Source organism: Carettochelys insculpta, chromosome 1 (genome assembly GCF_033958435.1).
Source record: "Carettochelys insculpta isolate YL-2023 chromosome 1, ASM3395843v1, whole genome shotgun sequence".
NCBI lineage: Eukaryota > Metazoa > Chordata > Testudines > Carettochelyidae > Carettochelys > Carettochelys insculpta.
The window spans coordinates 325,308,376-325,334,512 of NC_134137.1; the positions used below are offsets into that span (position 1 = coordinate 325,308,376).

The 26,137-nt window shown below is 38.5% G+C and overlaps 1 protein-coding gene across 1 annotated transcript in view; it reads right to left on the reverse strand.

The window, feature by feature from the left end:
• Window positions 1-1,057: 1,057 nt before the first annotated feature.
• The window catches only part of PNPLA8 (patatin like domain 8, phospholipase A2), a 59,490-nt gene continuing 34,410 nt past the window's right edge, over window positions 1,058-26,137 (reverse strand). The window contains exons 9-10 of the mRNA XM_075014613.1: window positions 5,943-6,138; window positions 1,058-2,352 (exon numbers count right to left, since the gene is read on the reverse strand). Coding sequence (XP_074870714.1) covers window positions 2,078-2,352; window positions 5,943-6,138 — 471 coding nt within the window. The 3' untranslated portion in view covers window positions 1,058-2,077. The remainder of the gene's footprint in view (window positions 2,353-5,942; window positions 6,139-26,137) is intronic.

The following is a 26,137-nucleotide window of genomic DNA, read 5'->3' on the forward strand; positions in this document are numbered from 1 at the left end:
CCCTGGAGATCCACTAATACCACATTCACCTGCCAGATTAAAAAAAAAAAGTTCCATTGCAGATTGTCACAGCCCTGATAAAAGTTCCTTATGATGGACATTCACAAAACTGGTTTGTTTGGGCACACATAGGCTACGTCTACACATGCACGCTACATCGAAATAGTCTATTTCGATGAATAACGTCTACATGTCCTCCAGGGCTGGCAACGTCGACGTTGGGCAGCACCACATTGAAATAGGTGCTGCGAGGGAACGTCTACATGCCAAAGTAGCACACATCGAAATAAGGGTGCCAGGAACAGCTGCAGACAGGGTCACAGGGCGGACTCAACAGCTAGCCGCTCCCTTAAAGGGCCCCTCCCAGACACAGTTGCACTAAACAACACAAGATCCACAGAGCCGACAACTGGTTGCAGACCCTGTGCATGCAGCATGGATCCCCAGCTGCCGCAGCAGCAGCCAGAAGCCCTGGGCTAAGGGCTGCTGCACACAGTGACCATAGAGCCCCGCAGGGCCTGGAGAGAGAGCGTCTCTCAATCCCTCAGCTGATGGCCGCCATGGCGGACCCCGCTATTTCGATGTTGCGGGACGCAGATCGTCTACATGTGCCCTACTTCGACGTTCAACTTCGAAGTAGGGCGCTATTCCCATCCCCTCATGGGTTAGCGACTTCGACATCTCGCCGCCTAACGTCGATTTCAACTTCGAAATAGCGCCCAACACGTGTAGCCGTGACGGGTGCGATTTCGAAGTTGATGCCGCTACTTCGAAGTAGCGTGCACATGTAGATGCGGCCATACTCTGTCAAACATCCCCTTCTGAGAAGGGGGATGGGGGGGAGGGGGAAAGATGGCAGAGAAGGCCCACTAGTCCCACTTTCAAAATGGAGCTTTTAGTCTGATGACATACAGAGTATATAATCTCAAATTGTACATGGACAGATTTTCCGATATCTTCACACAGCTACACCATTTCTTGCGGTTCGATTACATTTGTCATTTTCTTGAATGAATTCTCACCAAAGTCACATAAATAAGACTTATGGAATGAGCCAAAGTTGGATATAATAAAATTAAAATAAGCTATTTTCTTCCAAAAGCAACCTTTTAAGTTACATGAACACACCACATGCAAATTTGTATCAACTTTACATACTTTTCTTACACACTGGTTTCCAAAGTTTGGTGGTACCCAAATCTGAGGCTTCAGTATATTAAGTCAGTCACTACTCCAGCATGGGAAGTGGATTATTTCAAGAATTTATTTCCTTTATTATGTGACAAGAATATTTACTGGGATGAGGTTTTAGAGTTATTTTCAAACAAATAAGTTTTTCTGAAATTGAACCTATAAATGTTAATGTACATCACATCAAACTTACAGAAAACATACTGGTTGATTGAGTATTTTAATACCTTTTATAATCAGCAAACATCTTACTGGACAAAGTTAATTGTTACACACAAAAAAGTGCACAGGAAAACAAATTTTAACATTATCTTTGAAATGGAAGAGTGCATTTATATGGGCCAAGTTCTCTGTTTCATAAACTGAAAGGCTATTACCTTCACTGGCAGTAAAATAGCTTACAGTGTATATTGCAGCACTTACAACATACTTAGAAATCAGTCTGATTTTTGTTTTTATTTTCAATTCAGTAGTAAGTAAATAAACAAGGTGTAACTGTCAACATGATTATGGCACATACTTACAAAAATGAATAGCACATTTGTTTTTCATTATTGTCAATTTTAGTGGGATAAATTGAGCTGTGTGTAATGAATCTCGAACAGGCCTGCATGAATAACCAAAACCCACCACTATTTTAGTTAAATTAACCTGTACAACAGTAATGTTCCTAAAGCTCAAAAGAGGAACACCATGAAACCTTATTCCAAGGATGTGTGTACAAAGCAGGCAACACTCTACCAATGCTTGACTGGGAAGTCCTTTCTACAGCACTCCCCAGATCTGACAGCTATCCAGAAGCGTACAGCAATGATGTATGCACAGATCCCTTATAGTATTGGCTGGATTTTCTGGAACGGTATGTGAGTTTTCATGAATTACATATTCACAGTTTGGAAAGAAATGGAAGTCCTTCATACATGTCAGCTTTTAGCCTTAGCCAGTCATTAAATCTCTGCAGAAGTGTTTTTTCTTGTATTAGGATTTTGGCAGCTTTTTTCATTTTTTCTTCATTTCGTTCTAAATACCGTATTCCATCTGTACGCAACTGATTGAGTTTTTCTTTGCGATTTTCATCCAGAGGTATGTCTTCATTCATCAGAGGGTTAAATCTGAAATAGGTGTCTGGCGGCAACAAGCCATCAAGCATTGTATGGACTTCTGGTTTAAAACAAAGATAGTAAAATATTAAATCACAACAGAGTTCTGATAAATCAAGAGTATCAGTCCTACAAATGCAGCTTGCTTTTGCAGGCTAATGCAGGTCCTCTCCCTGCCATTCCTCTATGTATTAAACACTTCCTCTCCCTGCCTCCTGCCATTATCACTGCTTAATATACTAAATGCAGCAGGACAGTTAAAAATGCTTCACATATGAATTAGCCTTCTGAATTTATGAAGAACTGCTTCTAATCCTATAGTAATCTATTTTGTCATTAGAATGAACTAAACAGTCAGATACAATACTAACAGATTCAGATGTTCTCTCACTTTAACTTCCCTCTCTACGCTGGCTACATACCATTTAGAGCTCATCACTGATTTTGAAATGCCACAAAAATGTACATGTCAATAGCTAGTCTGAGTGAATGCTATTTCACACTGACTCTCTCAGAAGTCCTCTCTCTTCAGAAGACTAGTACGAATCTGTAGCTGAGTTCATTTTCACCATAATGGGAGATGAGTTTTTATAACCCACCTTGATTTAGTGCGACAACTAGACAAGAGTGGCTGCTGGGTCTTAGGTTAAAATGTAAATTTCAATATTTTGCAGGTGACTGGATTCCAAAATGTATTAATATTGTACAGGTCAACACCACTCACCCCTCACCCATTCATGTTCCCTAAACCAAAGATGTTATGATAGGACATATGATGACATTCCGGTACACATTTATCACGAACCTAAAGTATTATAAAGAAGGGGTGATAAACTGGTTTCAAAGCATTTGCCATTTATGACTGATTTAATTTTTATATAATATTTGTCAGGGCACTTTTTGTTTTTGAAGCTTTTATTCAACATCAAGTACTAATACATTATTAAAATCTGATTACACTGGCTGGATGTGCAAAGCATTTCCATTTCTCCCTTTCCTCTTCACTGCTCTCACATCCTTTGGACCTTTCTTTCTATTTCCTTATCTCATTTCCCTCTCTCCCCTCTTAATTCTTTCCCTATTTATCCTCTCCTTGCTTAAGTCCTGGTTGCCTGTTCCCCAAGATACACAGGTGCATTAACAAATATGGGAACTGGTGTTTCCTTATCCCAAGTATTTAAAGAACCACATCAGACTCCTCTGACCTGGTGTCATGGCTCCTTCCCCACTTTAGCAAGATAAATGCAGAAGTGGGGGCTAGCGAAAGTACCTCCAAAACCTTACTTACCAGGTTTTGGTATAGACTTCCCCCCCAAAAATCCTAAAAGCCTTAGATTTTGGGGATAAAATTTGCTGCCACCACCCAAGTAATAATAAGGAAACCAGGGAGAGACTACTTGGGAAATCTTAGCCCCAAAAGTAAAAACCAGGACACAAACATTAACCAATACCAGGTTAATAAAAAGAAAAAGAAAGAACTTTTATTATTACAACAATATTTGTGTTGCAAGCCTCATGACTAGATGGAAAAGTCACAAAGTAAAACACATGGGGAGTCTCCACCATGGGCCGAAAACTTAGTTACAAGGAGAGTAAAAGAATATTTATAAAAAGTTCACAGACATCAGATCCCACTTCCCAAACCATAAAACAATAAAGCCTAACGGATCTATCTAAACTTTTCCCTACTTACAGAAGATTGGAGGGGTTGTTCTTGGAGAGAGATATTCTGTCTCTCTCTCCCTCATGGCTGGAAAGAAGAAAAAGGAACAAAGAACAGAAGAGGGAGGAGCCAAAATTCAATTCTTACCTACATTCCTACAGGCCAACCCCACCTGGCTAAGGAGGTTAACCCTTTTACTCCCAGGCTGCTGGCTAACACTCATAATCATGACACCTGGTAACAAAGGAAGAAGGTGCTGCTGCAACTGAGGACAGAAAGGATGTAGGGCATATTTATCTTTTCTCTTTTGCTCTTTCCAGCTTTCCCCTTTAATTCTTAGTTTCACTTTCTTCATTTGTACTATTTTTCTCTCTGAGCACCTCTCTGTCCTTTCTTACTTTCACTTCTCTTCAATATTTTCTGCTTTTTATGCATGAAATTTAAGAGGGGAAAACATCTTGGCAGTGAAGGAAAACTGAAAAGGATTTGAGCTGATTTTTCTTGGAAGCTACTCAGCTTGATCCCTTCTCCTGCCAGTTGTTCCCCAGATCCCTCTTCTCCCTCTTCCCAGCCTGACCTCACACTAGTCATTACCTTCTTCCACATTTTAGTCGCTCAGTTTCATCTTCTCCGGCTATACCCTGGTCAACCCTTCTTCTCTATTCCTTTCTCCCCACCCCTACCCATCACGTCCTTCAGTGCCTTTTCCCTTCTCCACATTTCTCAGCCTAACAGTTCCCATATCACCAAACTGCTTGTTAGGCTCATCATCCTTCCCTACCTCCATACAAGTAATCAACTCAGCTACCTCTCTGCTTTGCCATTTTACACAGCTTAGCTGCAAAGTAAAAATAATAAGGGATCACATATGGTTTGCCTTCCTGAGTAGTTTCATGTGGCTGCTCTGCTTATACGTGGAGCTAAGCAGCAGCAGAACTAAAAAATGACATGAGGGTACTTTTCAGATCAACGCATTTCAGTCCACATTGAGCCTGGGCTCCCAACGTTATGTTGATATGGACAGAACACTCTTCTGAACACCCACATTTTTGTAGCTTACAAAATGGAGACAAGTATGACCACCTAATTATGTAATTCTCCTGTGCTCCCATGCGAGGGTAAATATCTCCCACTGACATAAAAGAAAACCAGTGACAGAACTTAGGCCTTACAGAAAAGGGTGTATTTTTAAAAATGTCACAAGCTTCAAAAGTCAAATCCATGTTCTGGATCAACTACTTTAATATTTCTCTCAAAAGTTGAAATTATACAACAGTATTTCCTTTCCTCCTGAAATGGATTTCCAGGCTTGTTGTTCTTCAGAAGGCCAAGTTAAAAATAAAACAAAATAAGAACTGCATGATTACTATCATTCTCAGTTTAATTCTTATTCTGAGTTCTAAGGTTTATACCCTTGCTTGATGGTCAGCACCACACTTTTCAGATGTGATGTATTCAGTTAAGGACAGCTTAGTAATAAGTTGTTCATGGTGCAGATTCATGGGGAAAAAATAAATGCATATTTCACTAGCTCTATAACCATCCAGTAATCATAACAACATTCATAACAACTAACAATCAAAAAAGCCCATATCAGAGGTAGTAGAGACAAAAAAAGTATATTTAAAATATAGCAAGAATACTGGAAATATGTATGATGTACCGTGAAAACAGATTATTGAAATAAATATTCTTTAAATCTCCATTTCTTGCTTTTGTCTACATTGACTTTTCATCTAAACTAAACCTGAACTCCAGCTGTATGTGACAGGTAAAGAGATTAACAAAGTAATCCCAATCTGAAAAATAAGGTTATGAAATGTTCTCTGGACTAAAAGTGCTCCAGATACATTTACATTTTCTTCATGGCATATATTTTGATGGTATTATAGGTTTTCTAATTTACTGTATCTGTAATTACAACAAATGTCAGCCTGACAACCATAGTTAAAAAACAGAGACAAAATGACAAATCAGTAGACACTAACCTTCCGTATCAGTTGCGCTGCTGATAACATTTGTAAGTTTGGTTTTCAAACTTGTGTATGTGATGCTGTTCTTCCTTTCACTTTCATATCGACCAGTGCCCAATGATATTACACACTGCAGCGGGATGTTTGGCCAAAGGCATTTGCACTCATGGACTGCTAAAGCAGTGGGATTATTCAGAAGCAGACCTCCATCCTGCAAATTAATATTAAATTATAACAAAAATGCACGCAGCTTAGTATAACAGTGCACACCTGAAACACGACAAATTAACAGAACAAATGGTAGCTTGGTGAGTGTTGTGATTAGTCTGTTTGGTCTCCGTAAGGAGCATGTGGCTTGGCTTCTGGGTCCTGAATAAGCCAGGTGAGACGGGATTGGTATCTGAGCTCATTTTGTGCCTTCACCTTTCTAATTTTCCCGCTACATACGTGTGTTATTTAATACTCATCCTTTGTAATTTGACCTTTGACTTTTTGTAGGGCACCTTCTTGATTGTCAGATAATTTAAGATCTCCTGGTTAAACCAGAGTGGCCTCCTGAAATCAAATTTAATCTAAGCTAAAATAAAATAGAGCATAATGCATCTCAGGGGGTAACCATATGTTTATAGCTTCACAAATAACAAGCAGTCTCCTAGCACTTTAAAGACTAACATTTATTATGTAATGAGCTTTTGAGAGTAAGTCCTACTTCTTCACATTAATGAGTATTTCTATTCTCTATTTTGGAAAAAAAAAGCTACACGATGTATTCTCCATTCAATTGGTGATGACGCGGTTGTTAAATAACAGCTACTAAATTAAGCCATTTTTAACTTAACTGTTTTTTTTTTATAATTTGCATCCCTGAGTTTGAAAAGAACTGGCTCTAAACCTTCTGATTTTCAGGAAACCTCAGGAAAATTCTAAAGAACTGGAAGCAAGTTAGTGTTGTGTCTATATTTTAAAGAAGAGTCAAGGGTATAACCAGAGTCATTTTAGACCCGCCAGCCTAACTTTTATCAAAGAAAAAAATTAACAATAGCTGACTCCTCTGTGGCTCCCTGCCTGCCACTGCTGAAACAGCAGAACTAAATTTAATTTATTTAACGGCTGGCAGGGCAGCGGGAGGGATCCATCCATTAAACCAATTTAGTTCAGTTCTATTATTTCAGCAGTGTCAGGGCAGGGAGCTACTGAGAGCCCCTCACTCACCCTACTATCCAAGCAGCCACACCCCTCCTATGGGTATTGCTTGGCTCACACCCACCAGCTGAACACCTTCACACCAGCCTTCCTTCTGCTGGGTGCATGTGGCCATCCAGCATAGACTCCCCAGCCAGCACCACAAATGGGTTAGTTCTGGGAGCAGGTTTGGGGCGGAGAGGGGTTAAGTCTGGGGATGGGGAACAGGTTTGTGGGATGGGGGGGCAGATTTGGGAACTTAGGCTGGTAAAATCTGAAGATGGGGGGTGGGTTTGGAGGCTGAGGGGAGTAGAGCCTGGGAATGGGGTTCTGCAAAATTCTTTCACATTTAGAAGGGTTCTGTGGCCAAATAAAATCAGGAAACCCTGCCTTATAGTATGATACTCAAGGAGCTCAATCTATTTAATTGATCTAAAGAAAGTTAGGAGATGGTTTGATCGTAATTTGTAAGTACCTATGCTGTGGACCAGAAATTTGAAAATAGAACGCTCTTCAATCTGGGACAAAAAGGTGAATCAACATCCAATGGCGGGAATTTGAAGCTAGACAAATTCAAATGAGAAATGGTGCAGTGAGAACAACTGGAACAATCTGCCATTCATTGTAGTGGATTCTCCTTCACTGACCATTTTAAATTAAGTTTGGGTGTTTGTTTAAAAAACATATTCTTATGCAACCAGAACTATTTTGACTTGAAGCAAGAATTAATTATTGGGTTATGCCAGAAATCAAATCAGATGATCACAATTGTCCCTCCCAGCCTTAAAATACATGAATAAATAATTATGTTAAAGACACTGTTCATGGAAAGAGCTAGACACAAGAGGGAAAGCAATGCTTCACCTCAGCTGATAATAATATGAAACTCCTCCACTGGGCCTAACATCACAAAGATTTTGGTTCTTGACAACTGCAATTATTACCAACTATATGATTTTACAAAAGTGAAGATGGACACTTATGTCCAGTATAGGTGGCAGTAAATCAGACCTCATATGGGTTAGCAGTTAAACAAAGAATAGTTAATCAACAAAGAGCAGCTATATGAATTTCAATAGATTTGGACACTGATTCTTGATATATTTGGATAGAGTACCCAAACAGCTCAAATAATACAGGTTGAACCTCTAGTCCAGCACTCTTGGCTGGCAACATCCATAACCTGGCATGATTTGAGTTATGCAGACAACCACTTACCATAGATGTGGCCAAGTTTCCTGTGGCCCCATAAAGTTTCTTTACAGTCACCAGTCCTGGCTCTCCGGGTTCTGTGCTGTCATGCAGCTGTAATTTACCCCTAAATGTCTTCTAAGAGCCCAGCAGCAGTGGAAGTGCTAGTAATGCTGCTACACAATATTGACCTCCTGTGGTATAGCAAGTTCTCTCATTTGGCACTGATCAGGTCCCAAGGGTGCCAGGCTAGAGAGGTTCAACCTGTACCACATTTTGATTCTACTTGACCTTTCTGCTTTTTCCTTCCTCACAGTTCCTTCATTCCCTTTTTTCCTACTTGTGAGGTTTTTAAAATTATCTGTGTGTAATAGTGTCTGATCCTGAAGGTCTGACAAGTTGCAATGTTGTTCTAATGCACAAGTGCATTTGCTATCCTATGAAACGTGTTATTTTTAATTTATCAAATTACATTTTTATCTATGTGTATTGTTTGTTTATAAAAATTAATCAAAATATTTTTTCCTGTAGCACACCTAGTCAAGTGAGTGCCAGATTTTATTTCCAATTTCTGATAAAAAACACTATCAACACCCACAAAGTAATTTACATTCCATTCTTTCCTCCTTGTGATCTGTGCAACAGACAAAAGGAATAGGTCTTTTCACACGCAGCATTTAGTTACATTTTGAAGTTTCAACACAATCATATCAAGTACATCATGCTATCACATGGCTAATTTGCATCCAGAATTCTAATGGAAGTATAAAAATTCATAATGTACAATACAGAACTTTGTAATTTAATTACCCAGTCAGCAGTCACTGAACTTTAACAGCCACTATAAAGTTTTACTTTTCGTTAGCCTCTTTGAAGTGAGAGAGGTTTTTTCACTTACTTCCATAGCTTTTGTATCAGTTTCTCTGTTCAAAAAAGCATGTAAGTATAAGCTTAAGCTACCCCTATTCTGGACAGGTTATGTTTTCATAGCCCTGCAGTTTGAACAGCGGCACGCAAAGAAATGCTGTATTGCAAGTCCCTCCTGTGACCTCTACAGGTATGAGCTAAAAGGTTCTTATTCCACATTAATATAACCTTGTTTGAAGATTACATTATTTTAAGCATGTACTTAAATCCTGCTGATTCTAAGGGGATTTAATCATGTGCTTAAATGTATGCCCTGAGCTGGGATGCTTTCCTATTTCTGGGCCCACACCACTGTCTAATAAGTCAAAATCAAATAATGCTAAATGGCAACAGTTACTTATTAAAGTTACAGGAAAATTATAACAATTCAATGTGATTATTATTCTGATGAACACCAAAGGATGTAATAAAGATTTTATAACACATAATAGTGCATTGCTGCAGTGGCTTTCAATGTTACTCTTCAAGTCTCAACTCTTTTCTCTGCTTTAAAGTACAGAATCTAAATAGGAATCATGATATAGATGCAACTTTTGTTTGTTAAACATAAGGTGAATGTGAAAAGGTATACAGGTTTTGAAGAAGTAGTGAATGAAAGGGAGGACGGCTGAAGGAAAACAAAGTGATAACAGGAGTAAAGGAAAAAGGGGGAGCTATACAGAGAATTGCAGAACCAAAGCTGGCATTTTCCTTTATTTAAATCAAAATCAAATTATACAAAATGAAAGCTGGAAAATGAAATACAAAGCTATACATACATATAAAGGAGCTGGAATTACAAGTATTAATAGACTAGTTATAAGGCTATAAATATGCACTATGGCATTATAAATATCAGATGCAATTACAGACTGTAGTGAGCTATAATTATCATAAATAGAGAAAAATGTGATGGCTGATGTCCTATAACAAGAATGTTTTATGCATCCAGAGAAGTCTCCTGAGGACCATCAAGTCCTATCTGTAAAAACACTACACTAAAATATATGTACTACAGAAAATGTCTCAAGCCATCCCAGTACTCAAAAAGCAGATAGGATAAATAAGATACTTTTCACTTTTAGGTGCCCCAAAGAACTGATCTTCAAGTGTTAATATGAATACACACACAACTAAAGCAAATTTTTGTTGCAACCACAGTAGTATTTTTCTTAGCAGAACTGTTCATCTTAATATGGGTATATTTCAATGAAATTAAATGTTAACAACATTTAAAAACACATTCAAAAAATGCAAGGCCTTTTCCAGATAGCCTTCAAATAAAAGGCAACAACAATTTCATATATAAAAGATTATTTTTTTTGCAGAAAATAATCCAATTGCCTTTAAGCGGTTTGTTCTATCAAAAGGAAAAAAAAAAGAAAAAAAACCAAAAAAACCACTAAAACACCAACCTTTGCATGTATTTCAAAAACATTTTAAGATTTAAAAAAAGGGAACCAAATATTTTCTAAAGTGAAAATGAGTTCTACTAACTGTAAACTAAACTATTACGCACTAGGAAAACTATTTCATTAGAGCAGATGTCACATTACCCTTTACTAAGCAATTAGCCCTTTCAATAATCATGACACACAGACATTTTTCATCTTTGAATCTAACTAAGAGAACTGGATATAAAATCCAAAATGGTGAAAAGTACTTACAAAATGGGGAAAACCCCAAAAGTAAAACCACCGTGAAAGCTTAAAGTTGCCCAGTCAAAACAAAACACACAAGTTCCACAAACAGCAGCTGAATCTGAATTTCTTGAAACGCATAGTTTAAAATTTCAACTTGAGGCTTCTTTTGGAAGAGGATATGTTTTAATATTTCTGCATTTAGTAATATATTTAAAAGTTCCAAATAGTAACACTGTCACTAATTATGTAAAACTGAGTTAACTGTTTAAAAAAACCAGACCAATTTGCCACTCATTTTGATACTTATTTTTAAAGCCAACAGTTCTTCTGTTATTCCAAGTATATATTAGTCATTGTACCTTTATTTTGCTTTGTGATGTTACAACTGGGACAGACACTCATCATGAAATAAACATTGTTTACTCTGGCTTGAAAACAGTAATGATATCACTGCTGGGATCAACACCAATGGCTTAAAACCCCAGTAACTCTGCTATTGGAAGGTTGATTATTTGAATGAAAGTGGGTCTCCTAATTCTGAAAGCTGAATTCTGATATGAAGCAAGTTGTCTTTTATTCTCTGTGACTGTGGCTCTGTTCGCATCTGGATCAAATAACCATTACTCAAAGTATGTAATTAGCTCAGATGAATTGTGGTCTCAACCAAATGAACAGGCCTTTAATGGGAGTGGGATGAGATACTAAGGCTTTGTCCACACTGCAGACCTTACAGCAGCACAGCTGTACCACTGCAGCTGCCCTGCTGCAAAGTCTCCTGTGCAGCTGCTCTATGCCATTGGGAGAGAGCTCTCTCTCCACCATAATTATATCACCCCTAACGAGCAGCAATAGCTATGTCAGGAGGAGAGTATCTCCCACCAGAATAGTGGTTTTCTCACATCCCTGACCAATAAGGTTTTAACTGACAAAAGTGCTAGTGTAGACAAAACCTCAGTCCCGATGAATAGAATGAAAACAGATGCCAGGTACGATCGCTTACAACCTTTTCTTACTGCAGAGATGCAGTCCAGTAACATGTATGTGACAACATTTGTAGGGTGAAAATTCCTCAGGCAAGCCACGGTTTGTGCTAAAGACCCCCTATTCAATTCTTAAAGTGTGGAGTTGGCCTATAATACAGAAACCCAGCTAGCAAGAGTGGAAAGATACCTCACTGGGCCCCTTCTCCCTTATCTCTCTCACAAGACCCAGAGAAGGACATCCCAGCTCAGGCAGGAAGGGCCTTGAAGTCTGAAGGGAGGAATATCTGCCTCAGCAACTACATTCCAAGGACAGGCCCTGCATGTGGAAACCAGTTATTAGAGCTGTATACTGTTAATGATTTGTGCTTTAAATCTTCTAGATAAACCCCCTGGATGCACCAGTGTGGAGGCATTACCATATCGCCTATCCTATCTTGACATGAACTGGTCACTGTATACCTGTTTTGTTCAACAGGTCGAGGAAACCACCTGTACTAGAGATAAAATGTTCTATAAGCTATGGGTGGGGATACTCTGTAATCTTTCTAGATTATTGGCTTACTGTGCTCATTTTGTCCTGCCGCTAGAACCTATGCAGGCGTGGGTGACACCCATGTCATAGTTTCCCCCCCACCAATCAATAACCTATATAATCAATTGTAATCTATTGTCTGGCAGTGCTTCACTGAGTCCTGATGGGTGAAGTGGCACTCCACCAGCGCTGTGTTTAATAAACCCTCCTGCTTGCTTCATACACAATGTCCAGACTTTGTTCCAACAATATTATACCTCCATGATCAGCCATATTTCTCCAACAAGCTGCTGGAATGATCTGTGGCACCTTCCCCCCAGTTCAGGAATGTGCTCAAGAGCTTTAATAAAGTTCCTCTTTTTTGAAATTTACTTCTCCCTTGTTCAAGAAAGCCTAGATCTGCTTTCCTACTAGATGCAGGCAAAGCTCATCTTTCCGGGCTGGCAAAGACTAAGGAAATGGATCTTTCTACTTTTGTTTGGAATCCAAGGAGAAATTGTATTTATGCATATTAGAGGTTGTATTAATAAGGTTTACCTAGTGTTTTGTTCAACTTCATTTTAGGGAATAAAAACTGAACTTTTAATGGACAGCAGAGCTGTCTACAGTCTGGAATAAGTTTTATTATTGTTGCTTAACTCAAAACAATTAAAATCATGTCCAAAAATAAGTAATGGAAATATAGATTGAAATTACAGTACAATATAAAGTAAAAACATATCAGCTCCTAACCCATCAAATCACAGGAATAACTAAAGATGCATTCATATTCTAGCATAGTTTAGAATAATAAATAATTTAGACTTGATTTACATTCTACAGATTTTTTTTAAACTACAGCTGCAATGGATAAGTAAGTGCTGTGAAAACAGAATTATTCGTTTGATGAAGGTCTTTTTTAAATAGAGCTTTCATTTTGATCTACAAAAGTCTCTTTGAACTGTTGTTGGATTGGTTTGCACATTTTGCTCAAAACACCAACCGTCTCTTTCTGGTATACCCTGTCCTCACTCATTGTTAATCTGTGTACCACACACACACAAATCCCATATCAAAACCAAAGTATAGTGTTGTCCCAGCAATAATTAGCCTTTTCCCAGATCTTAATCTAAAATTTCAATATTTATATTTTGCTTGCTTATTTTTTCTTAATCTTAGAATAGAGTATGTTAATTGAATCACATGTACTCATTTCAGCGAATGTCGTTTAAATGTCATTACAGTACTGATTTTCACTAAAGCTTCCCCTACGTGCTGGAGAGAAGAATGTGACTTGTCGCTAATCTGTACAGTAGGCAATCCATTAAAATAGCAATACTAAAGTGCTCTTCGTATTGGGGTGCTAGTTAATCTGTGTGTTTTATGACCAAGGCCAAAGAGTGTGTGCAATGTACATAACCACTAGAATGTTCCCACCACTGCTTGCATCTTACAGCGTTAAAAGACCTGTGCAAAGAGTTTTAGAAGTGCATCTGTTTATACACACCACACACACACTTTCCCTCACCACCTGCTTTTTTTGCCCCCGAAAAACTTATATTACAAAGCACCTGGCATTGAGAACACACAAAATAAAGATTAAATCAGTACTCTATGCAGCCCAATTCAGTGGCATACAAACTGAGTTTGTAATTAACTGTGCACTACTGCTGAGTCATATTTTTAAAGTTGAAAGCATGAGTAGAGATAGGGACTGTGGTTCAAGAGAGGCTCTGCCCAAATATAGGTCCTTGCAGATGCAAAAAAAGAACAGAGTTTTACAAATACTTGGCTCCAAAATATAGCTCAGCTCTTGGTTCTCTTCTAATTTCCAGTTAAAATTAAAGCAGACAGAAAGATCCTAAATTACCTTTTATATACATATGAGACATTCAATGTCCTAACACTATTGAAATCAATGGGAGTTTTACATTGACTTCAGTAAGGCCAGGATTTCAACGAATTTTCAAATCTCTCCCTCCCTCCATTCTGAAGAAAACTAGGGCATGAAACAGGCACTGATTCTGAAAGTAAGGTAAAACACCACTTTATCAGAACTTATCTACTTTTAAATACTAGCAATTATATAATAGGGTAAGTTTTAAAACAGCCTAAATTAATGAAATATAATGGGAGTTACAATACTCAAATAGGGAAAAACAGGGAAGTTCTATAAACAATCTTCTCTTTTACTTGTGTCCAGTCAAAGTAATTTGCAAGGTAATCATGGCTATCAAGAAGGTCTAGCACCCTCTGGCACAAGATCTATTCCCAATAGCTGTTTTATGTTGCCCCAATTTTAAATTGTGTAACTTTTTGTACCAACAATGAATAAATGAGTTAGAGAAGTTGGGGGCGGCACTGGAAGCTGATCACTGAAGAGACAGTTGGGGGTGAGTCATAGCAAGTTCTGGGGATCTTAACACATGTATAGATGTTGCTAGTGTATCTCCTCTTTTCTGCCATCTTTTGGGCCAGGACAGAAGAAACAAACTGGGGGTTGGGAGGTTTGGTTTTCTTCTCCCTCTTTAGACTAGTTACCTGACTGCATCCCGTTCCCAATCCGCTACTAACTGAAACAAAGACAAAAACATAATGAAGTGGTGTTTCTGACAAAATGAACACCAGTGAAAAAGGTTTCTGAGAGGTTAATCTGTTCAGAAAAATAGCTGGTTGTGAACTTTGTGCCTTTGTTGTCACCCACAATTAATTCAGATTTGGGGATGATTTATATCTTCATGTCACCAGCACTGCACTGGGTTCCCATATGGCTCAACGTTTTTATGGCTGACTTAGAAACAATGTTCCTCAGCTCTCTTCCCCAAGTGCCATGCCTCTATTTGCACAACGCTGATGACATCTTTATCCTCTGCACCCAGAGGAAGGAAGCCCTTGAATAATTCCATTGCAATTTTAACAATTTCTATTCCACCAACCACCTCAGAAAAGATCCACTTGTTGGAACTACAGTGCAAGTAAGTGATGGTCACAAACACAAGTCTATACCAGAAACCTACTGACTGCTATGTTTACCTACACACCTCCAGCTTTCATCCACAACAAATCATATGGTCCACTGTCTACAAACAACCCCTAAGATACAAATGTGCTTCGTCCAATCCCTCAGAGACAAACACCTACAGGATCTCTATAAAACTTCTTAAAACTACAACCACTACCTGGGGAAAGCGAAACAGATTAACCAACTCAGATGGAAAGCCAGAAGTCACGTACTATAGAACAAATTCAACAACAAAAGCAACAGAATGCCACTAGCCATTACCTCCAGCCTTCAGCTAAAATATTCCAACTCATCATCAAGGATATATAACCTGTCCTACATGATGATCCCTTGTTCTCACAAACCTTGGGAGGCAGGCCAGTCCTTGCTTACAGACAGCCCCCAACCTAAAACAATCTCCAACAATTTCACACCCTACAATACTAATCCAAGAACCAATCCCTGCAACAAACCCCACATCTACCCTAGTGACACCATCATAGGCTCTAACCACATTACCTATACCATCAAAGGCTTTTTCACCTGCACATCCACTAACGTAATACATGCCATCAAGAACCTGCAGTGCCATTCTGCCATGTGCATTGAACAAACCAGATGGTCTCTGCAAAGCAGTCACTTGGTCACTAGAAATCAAGAATGGTAACAAAAAACAGGGGGGCTATGTTCAGACCGCGGGTGCTATTTCGAGACACAAAGCAATACTGCAACTTTTCTGGTGCTATTCTGGTTCCACTACCCCTCGTCACGAGTGCAGTAACTGAACTTTTAAAATTGCCCCTTAATTTGAACTTCGGTGCTGTTTGGATGGTACCAAGTTTGGAATAAGGTATTTCAAAATCATTATAACCTCCCTGGACACACAGTTACTGACTTGCAAGTTGAGGACAAAAAACCCAAAACCAACCCCTTCCTCCGCCCCCAAAATGCACCTTCAAAAACAGACTACAAATATGAAACTGCTGAGCTGGAATATAGTAATTAATTTTTCCTTCAGGTACTCTCACCTTCTCATCACTACTGGAGGCAAGCACAACAGTGCTAATTAAGTCAGGGTAGATGTCACATGCCCATCTCTGCATCCCTGCCTCACTTTCACTTCGAGAATGAGGAAATGAGTTATAGCTCACAAAAACTTATGACCTAATAAATATGTTAGTTTTTAAAGGCGTCCCCAGACTCCTCTCTCTAACTGGTGAAACAGAAAATGTTGAAAATTACCCTCTTCACTTGGCTTCTGAGTTTATGTCCAATTGACAGCAGTGATGTGTGTTCAGACTTATCTGTTGTTTTGGGTCTTCTGCAGGTTCATGAAAACATTACCATACCCAATTTACATTTGGTTCATATTTTGACACTATTTTTGTTACCATTAAGGTTATAGACTTAAAAAATGAAATCCTATAATATAGAGGACTGTTATGCAACACTTATATATTAATCTATAATGATTTCCAGCCATGTATATGCATTCTATATAGGGCACTAGCGATAGAGAATGAAGTTGCAATGAAGGATTTCCAAATGTCATTATATAAATTTTAATCAAATTAATTGAACTTTCAGATTCTAAATACTTGTTTCCTCGTTTCATACAGGTGAGACTGGTAAACTGTAAAATGTTTTGTTTGAAACAAAGCATTTTTAAATAGTCACTGTGTAAGTCCTGAATAATTGACCTAAATATTGCATAAACTGGATCATATTATGGGGTCATGATGAGCTTTTCATGTTTGTCTAAGACTGCAACACACTGCAAAATAATTCCAGATTTAATTGTATTCATAAAATACACTGGGATTACTACAATCTCCCTTACAACATACTAATCCTTGGTGGGAGTTTCTATTTTTTACTGTCATTTTGATTTGAGTTTGTGCTAATATTCATTTAATATATTTACTGGTTTTTTTCTTTGATTTGTTGAGCATAGTCTACATTTTTTACTACTTTGAGTCCTTTTTTCCATAGCTGTATACATTTTCAGCTTCTAAAAGTGAGGCACTATACAATCATAGAATACTAGACATGAGCGGGACCTTGAGAGGTTAATCACACAGAATCCAAAATGTAGGCTAATCATTCAGTTTGGCTCACTTCCTTTCAGTGATCTGGAATATCTGATAGACTGGCATTTTTTTCCTGAGATTGTTTTACTACCTCAGCTTTTTCTTTAAAATTCAAGTTCTATATTGTGTAGTGGGGCAGTTAACCCTTTCCCGCTAGAGTGGGGCAAACCCAGCCTGGAGAAAGAGCTGGAGCTGAGGAGCCAAACACTGGGGCACTTAGCTGCCAATTGTTTGTGGCTGTATATGTAGAAGGTTCCCCGAGAGGAGTCTCCTGATTTAGCTGTGGAGCAGGAGGGTCCTAGCTGTCAGGGAAGCTACAGGGGCTTCCTAGCACAGGGAGAGTGGAGGGGAAGACAGGCAGAACTGAGTGAGTTCTGGCTAGGCAAGTTCCCAGGCTGCAGGGCCTGAGACAAGGCCTGAGGGTACTAGGGCTGCAGGGAGGCAGTCAGGGTAGCTGAAGGCAAAAGGAGAAGGTTCAAAATCCCTTGTCAATGAGTGGCCAATTCAGACTGCAGTTTACCCCTGAGGTAAGGGGCTAGATGATGACTGCCAGGGGGTGACTGAGGCAAACTGAGTATAGGGGTTGGGGTTCCCTTGGCGGGGAGGACCCCAGAGTGGTACACTGCAGCAGGGCAGAAGCCTGAAGGAAAATCACCTTGGTCTGGGAGGAATGTTGATCCTGATAAAAGGCGGTGGAAAACAAATGGACAAGTAACAGTGGGCAAGACATCAGCCAGAAGAGGGCATTCAGGAAGCTGGAAGAGCTAATTCTCAAGAGCCCAGAAGGCAGTGCCATCGCTGTTAGCCATGCCTGGTTACAAGTGACAAGGCACAGAAAAGTAAATAGGATAAATTTGACTAATCTCTAGATTCACAGATTATATCTGTAGGCCAAAACCTGAAGCTTTGCTCTTGACTTCCTACATATATTTTAAAAATAAATTATGTCACTGTCTCTGCCTTCCCTTTATTAATCATTTTTCTGAAGTGTTTAATCTATTTGAATATTATAGCTGTAGAATTCCTGGGCCCCTGGGGAAGGTGCAGCTCTGCACTCCTGGAGGAGGCAGAGTCTTGGGCAGAGAGAGCAGGCTGGGGCTAGCCTGTCTCCCTCCCTGACACCAGCCCTTCTGCACTGCCAGCACTCTGGTAGCAATTTAAAGGGCCTGGGGCCCTTTTGAATTGTTAGGCCTTGGGGCAGTTGTCCTGTCAGCGGGCCTGGGTGTAATTACCACCAGTCTCAGAATGCTTCTGCAAACAAGAACAACAAAATAGCAGCATGACAGGCCAAGAGTAGCAAACGGGTCTTGTTTGAACAGATGGACCCACAGAAAATCAAGTAACAGAATGAGACAAACACCTTGGTAAGTACTATAAAATATACAAAGAAGGGGCCATCACTGAAAAGTGTGTGGGAAATATAAGTGGAGCAGAGCTTTGCAGCTATGGTGACAAGTTATATTTTCTAACCTACAGACTGATACTGCTGAGGTTTTGGAGAACTGGCTTGTTTTTCATCTACATGTATGAACAGCTGCACTTAAAACAGGATGAACTTTGGAATACTTCTAGGTGTAATAATGAATGCAATAAATCAGCAAGAAGTATAGAATGTACCAAATGAACAAAGTAGCTTTAAGATGCATTGTGACATCTCTACCTTGAAGGCCAAATATTCATCCTTCTCTTTTCAAAATACTGATTTCCATTTATAACACACATTTCACAGCCCCATTATACATATATGCATTCTACTGCCTCAAACCATCCCTTACATTTTCATCTTATTCAATGGAAAGACCAAGAAACAACACACCGAACCTGTTCTTGCTTAACCAAACTGAAAAATGTTTTCATCAAGATTAAATTACATCCCAAACAAAATTACCAAATTTAAGATGCAATTCTCCCAGGTCATTAGCACTTTGTGCTTGGGCCTGAACATATTCAACTCTTGTAGAATTCAGGAGGTGAAGAGATCATCAGCTCCGTTCAAGAGGTACAAAATTTCAGTATAAAGGGAGCCCCATTTTTTATTTATACAGAATTCCATGTACATGATGAAAGCGTACACAATCAGTTTAAAGCAAACTTTTTTTAAAATGAATTTTCGGAAATCTGAACTTCAGCATCAGCCTAAATCACATATGTTATAATATAAATAAAATAGTCATTACTCATTGGTATTCTGGCATCCATGATGAAGGAGACTACCAATCACTGACATTCTTCCAGTGAGAGACTGGTTAACTAGCATCCATATAAAGTATGTACAAATGTCTAGGGTTCTATTAGACTACTGGGCAAATAGCCATAGCTGACAAGTGGCTCATTTTCTTTATTCTCTCTGGTTTACACGTTGTCTTTCTTTGCCCTATATTCTGACACATCTTCCTTTTGTTCACACTCATTACAGTCCCCCTCTTCACTTAACCAAATATACAAGTCATCCCTGCCCCTTGGTGTTTCTCAATTCTTACCATGCTCTATCCTGTCATGCTGCTGCAGTCAGTGAGGTAACAAATAAATCACTTAACATAATTTTTGAACACCTCTCTGGATATAAGTTGGCTTTGCTGCAAGAACACTGAACAGAAAATGGTACAGCAGGCAAAGAGTATGTGAATGAGTGCTGAAAAAATTCTTCCAATTGGTGTTCAATTAAAAGCCCTTGCTCAACAGCAAATCAATTTGTTTCATACCAGTAAATACATAATTTTTTGATAGAGTGAAAAGTTTTACCAAAGCCTTTTATAAAGTAATTCAGTACTATTTTTTAATATATTTGTAGTTCTAGCCATGGTTTTCTGAGAGTGTAGCCTAGCCATCCCCACTTTCTTCTCTTGATTTCAAAGTCAGTTGGTTGAGGAAAATGCAAAGGAAGAAGAACTTGGACAAAGTGGAGAAGGTCTACTGAGACTGAAGGACAAGAATTGGGGTACTCTTGGAATCAGCTAGAAGTTTTGTCCCACAACAGAATGAAGTGGAGGAGATTTGCAGATGATCTACGTTCCACGTGGAGTACAAGGGTTAAGTACTAGTAGTTCTTGTGCTTTTTACTGTGACATGAAAAATCAATGTTACAACAGTTTTCTTCCTTGAAGTTTTGTATGGGGGAAGATAAGAATTTTACCTCTAAAGCATTAAAAATAGAGTTATATGTTGATACTGCCACAGGAACTGATATGTGCTGTTGTAATGAAAGAGACAATGCAATAAACGGGGTGCAAAAAATCAAATGGATGAGATTCTAAATGTAGCCATTTGCTGTTTTGCCCTTTTTTTCCCTGTTGGAAGGAGATTGCAAAGATTTTAAAAGGTGGTATTAACACTCCCCCAGCTTTTATATAAAGTGAGAATAAAAATATACACAGTTCAGCATGATTCCTGAAAGATGCTGAGTTCCACTGAAGCCCAACACAAGAGGGCTAATTTTAGGCTTTTCTGATTAAATTTGACACATACAAATTGAATATTTGAAGTTGAAGGGTTTATATGCACTATCTTCCTCAGGACCAGGCCTTTGGAGCAGTGATTCTCAACTTTCTTAAGCCTACTTCCCCTCAAAAGTCACACCTTCTTGCCACATTAAAAACCAGACTAACATTTGTGCAACATTCTTCTCTTCAGTTTCACTGGTGCAGATATGAAGGGGCACAGGCTTTTGCAGAGCTTTAGAAAAACTGAACAAAAACCAACATTTTTTTGTAACTGCAAAGTAACTTAGGAAACAATTTCCTGTGACCAGCCTGAAAGCTAACTAACTTGCACCAGTAAGAACTGATCATTTTTGTGGGCATGCCCTTTGGATGAAATTAAAAACCAAACAAAAAGACCAAAACCCACCTCCCTGCTCCCTACAAAAATAAACAAACCAGCCAATTAGTATTGGTTTCAAAGGTTAAAAATAAAACCAACATCAAGACATGGAAGTCAGTTGTGGCAGGGATAGGTAAGTCTTACAGAGGAGCCAGACACAGACTTCCAAAAAATCAAAAGGAAATCTCATGCAGGCTAGAAATCAGAAGCAATAGAACAAAGGTTGGGTGGGAAAGAAGGCTTACGTATTTCCTGCAATGTAAATACTCAAGGGTGGCAACTGATGGATGTTCCCCTTCTCCTGTGATTTCTGCCACTGCAGGATCTCTTAGGCTTCATCTAGGTTGCTGAGAACCGGCAGCAAAATATACACAAATAATGCAACACACTTGTGTATTTTCTGCAACTGTTCTGTTGTGAGAGGCTTTTCCAATATATGACCCATCCACACAGGGCTAAATGTCAGAAAACCTTCCTCTGTTGAGGCATCTCTTGCTCATGGAACAAGGTGTACAGGGATGTCAACAGAACACGCCCAACTGGTAAATCTCTGCCAACAAATCTGCAGTCTGGACGTGTGCTCTTTTGACAAAACTTTGGTTTGTCAATGAAATCTCAACATAGCCTCAGACAACAGGCTAGAGCAGACACCGCAGTGTATGAGGTTTGGGGTAACTACTGGGAACAGCTTTCTGCGTTCCAGGCATCGCTAACTCCAAGCAGAGCTCAGGAGAGGGGCAGAAGCATCTGTTCCAGCTGTTGGTACACGGTACAGGCCACCCAACCAGTGGGGCATTAGAGCAGAGGCACCAGCAGCCAAAATAGAGCAATAGGAACTGCTAGGACCTCTTTTTCCAGGGTGAAGCTAGCTGTCCTCCCTGTTTCCCACCACCCCTCTTTCTCCCCGTCCTCTACTCCCTCCCTCATCACAGCAACCTTATGTACCCCACTATAAATTGAGGGGCACAGTGCAAGTACTGTTAACCTCACGGAACATTTTCTGTTCCCTTGAGGTCACAGATTGCACTTGAAGAATCCTGGTTTTAGGATACATAAGTAATTAGTAAAGATCAAACCTAAACACGTTACAATATTATATATTGTACTAATAATAGAAACTTCATTAAAACTTAATTGTGTCACATATTGTTGAGATACAGCTGGCTGTTTGTACATTCATAAGCAGTTGTTATACTCCCTAAATTATATCAAACTCAGATTGTGCCTTAAAATTTTCTATGGCATCTGGTATACTGCACAAATTCACTATAACTCTGTTAAGCTCTGCGAAGAGAATAATTTACCATTATATGAAGGACAGATGACTTCATACAGCCAAGTCTAATATTTGGGAGCTGAGTTTGTTGGCTCCATAGTAACCATTTCACTTCAATGCTTGTGCAGACATGCTTTGCATTTCTAGTTCACTTTTACACTTGCTCTGTTGTTTGCCTTCATTGTATTTGTGGAAAAAGTGGTGATAGACGTAACACAAGACTATTACAAGCAAAGACAAGATTCTGAAAGGACTTCTCAAAAGTATTTTTGAAGTTCTAAACCTAAAATCAACATATAATTAACAGAGATTAAAGTTAAGGTTTTTCTTGGGTTGAAGACTATGAAGAAACTTCTACATTGTTAAAATGGGCTACTTTCTAAGAATTTTTAAATACCTTTGGATTAAAACTGCTATCCTAGTTTCCAACAAGAATGTCTGCACTGCCAAGTATATTGTAGATTCCGTTTATGTGCTTGGATAAGTGGCAAAGGACATCCTCAGACCAGAAAACAAGACCAAACAGAGACCAAATTTATGCAGCATAATTAAAATTATGTGCAATATTTCTGGTTTGGTTAGAGCAAGAGAGAAAAAGACTGACTACAGCTCAGTGGTCGAAATTCATCTCAGAAGTAGGAAAGGCAGATTCATATCCCTGTGCTCAGAAATATTTTTACAAATTGTAGCCGTTCCAACAGAAGAGACAGAGGCACTCCCCTGAACGCCCATCAGCCTGATAGTTATGATATGCTCCTTTCCTCAGCCATCATTTTTGTAGATTAGGCATAATCTAAGCATGTTTAATTGATTGGGACCCACAGGTAACACAGATAGCGAAAGTACCCAGTTTGAAAATGCTGCGAAGGCTGAGGTGTGAACTAGTGTGCTGAGCAGCTCCCTGGTACCGGTCTTCGGCATTTTTGATATATCCACCATGGCAAATTTAGGTGTCTGCGGGGTTAGGCACCAACTGGGTGCGATTTTCTGAATGTCAAAAGTACTTAAATATTGGACTTTGTTACCCAGACAGTCAGGTAGGTATTTAAATCTTATTGTTATCCTAGTCCTTTCATTTGTTCAGGCTATTATTATTGGTCTACTACATCCTAGTTTTTTCAAAGATATGCTTGAATTCAGGATTACTTATAAAAGTACCATAGACTCCTTTTATATCTGGCTTGGTAAACTAACTCTTGAATAATCCCCAGTAGGGACATACTTGTGTTTTAAGTGTATAAAACAATCCAGTTTTCATCCGGCTGATTATTCTTGCCTCTTGCTTAAGGTGTTACAGGACTGCTTTTTGGTTTTATTTTTATGTACTCATTTTGAATGTGTGGGACGAACTTCTAAATTTGTGGTATGTAGTTTTAGGTGAACTGTGTTTTATGTAGAATAAAAACCAGTTTTATAAATCTTTAACAAAAATATAGCAAAACCTAATCACTTTGGAAGTGCTACAAAGATGAGCTCCCAGCAGGCACAGCAAATCATTACGGATAGTTAGTCTCCTCATAAGCAATTTCTGAAGTAGAGAAAAATAGAAATTATGGAGGGTTTGGCCTACCTAACTCTTGGCTTTGATGGTGGTAGACAGCCAAGGGTAGCAGTATTTTTAATCTTAAAACCAGAAATTCCAAATGTTGATATTCATAAGGCTCTAGAACTAACTGCTTATAGATTCATTTGAATGTTAGGACTGTTCATTTTAAAAGTTATATTTGGAGAGGAGAAGGTGGAAAAGTGGTTTTTGATCATAATAAAATGTATCTTTTACAGCAAATTAATCTAATGGGCTAAAGATAAGGCTTAACAAAGCACTTCATTCACAGTATATTTGAAAATACACACACTCTTCCTAAACAGAGATGCCCTTAGATCACCAGATTCATTTATAATGTATGTTCTGAGTTGCTGTGTTCTAAAATGGGGCATTAATTGATGGTGGATAATACTTTCTTCCCACAGACCAAATGATCCATTATTTTAGAAATAAATCTATTATTTTACCACGCAGAAAGACAGAGACTCTCCTTCAAATTGCTCTCAAATTTAACTGTATAAACTGATAAGTGAAAGAACCATCCATCGTATTACTCCAACTATGATTTTTCTTCAATTTATTATTTTAAAAAGTTTAATAGTGGAAAAAATGCCAAGTAAAACTTTTAGAAAGGATTGTTTTAATCTGAATGCTTAACGAAACACATTAATGCCGCTAGAACTGGCTAACAGAACTAGTGTTAAAACAAAAAAAGCAAAAAACAATACAAAACAAAAAACAAAACAAAACAAAACAAAAACACACACCCTGCATCCTGTAAGTAAAACCATATTGCAAATCAGGTAAACCTAAATAGGAATTCTTCCCCTCTCCATGTATTTATCTTGTTGCAAATTAATTCTGGTACAAAGGCTCCTTTGCTGCATGCTCTGACTTTTAAACATCATAAAAAATTGATGCAAATGGCAAACAAGATGCATTATGAACAAAGACCAGATGACTTTATGCAGGATGAGATAATGTCTCCTCTTCATTTTGCCTTTGATTAAGAAAACTATACAGATTGCAACAATGTATAGAAAAATATACAGTACAGCATTTAAAAAGAATTTTGAAAATTCTTGAAACTGCACATATATACTGTGCATTTAAGCCTAATGAATCAATACTGCACTCAAAATGCAAATGAGAGGTCTTAGCAACAGGAATTAACACTATGCTAATGTTTGAAAGTCCTTCCTAACCCACCCAAACATACTTGTGAAATAAAGTATGTACAGATTCACAATGTTACATTGATATTATAAATGTACATACAATAACTCACCACCTATGACAGCAGTTAGTTGTCAACGTTTGTTTGGTTATGGACAGCAAAGCTCAATTTGTGGGTTGAAATATTTTAACTACTTTGCTAGTACAATGCATGTTAACTACCCATTCAGAGGGTCTTTTTCCTATACAGTAATTCTTCAGACATCTTTGCCCATTGTTCTGGATGCCCTATCTGTTGAAAGAAGGCACCCCTCAGAGTGTCCACACAGCTTTTTGTCAACAGGATCTGTTGACAGCAGTGTTATGCCTCATGGCTGAGAGGGAGGATGCTGCTGCCAAAAGCGCTGAGTTTTGTCAACAAACTGTTGACAAAACACATTGTGTGCACATGTGCCACCAGTTTTGTTGGCACAACTCGCCAATGTAACTGTAGCCTATATGTTCACAGTGTACAATACTAGTGTTGTTGGCAAATAAAGTACTTTGCATGCTTTTTTTGTTTGTTTGTTTCTTAATATCTAATCTTGTTTTTCTTTAGTGTTCAGCATTATTAGTTATATTTCTATTATTAGAATATCCAGCCACCTCCTCGTCCCTAGGTCGCTGGATATGAAAGAGTTTACTGAATATATGTCACAAATTGAAGTCTACTTAATGAATGAAGTCTGTTAATGAATCAGAGGCACACAACAACAAATACAACTCATATTTTATGAGCTAATTGGAGATTTGAGTTCCTTAAAGTAAAACAAAATTTTACATTTTAAAATTAGCTAATACTATGCAGAAATTAATCTAAGAATCATTCAGTGGGCCATCACAGCCC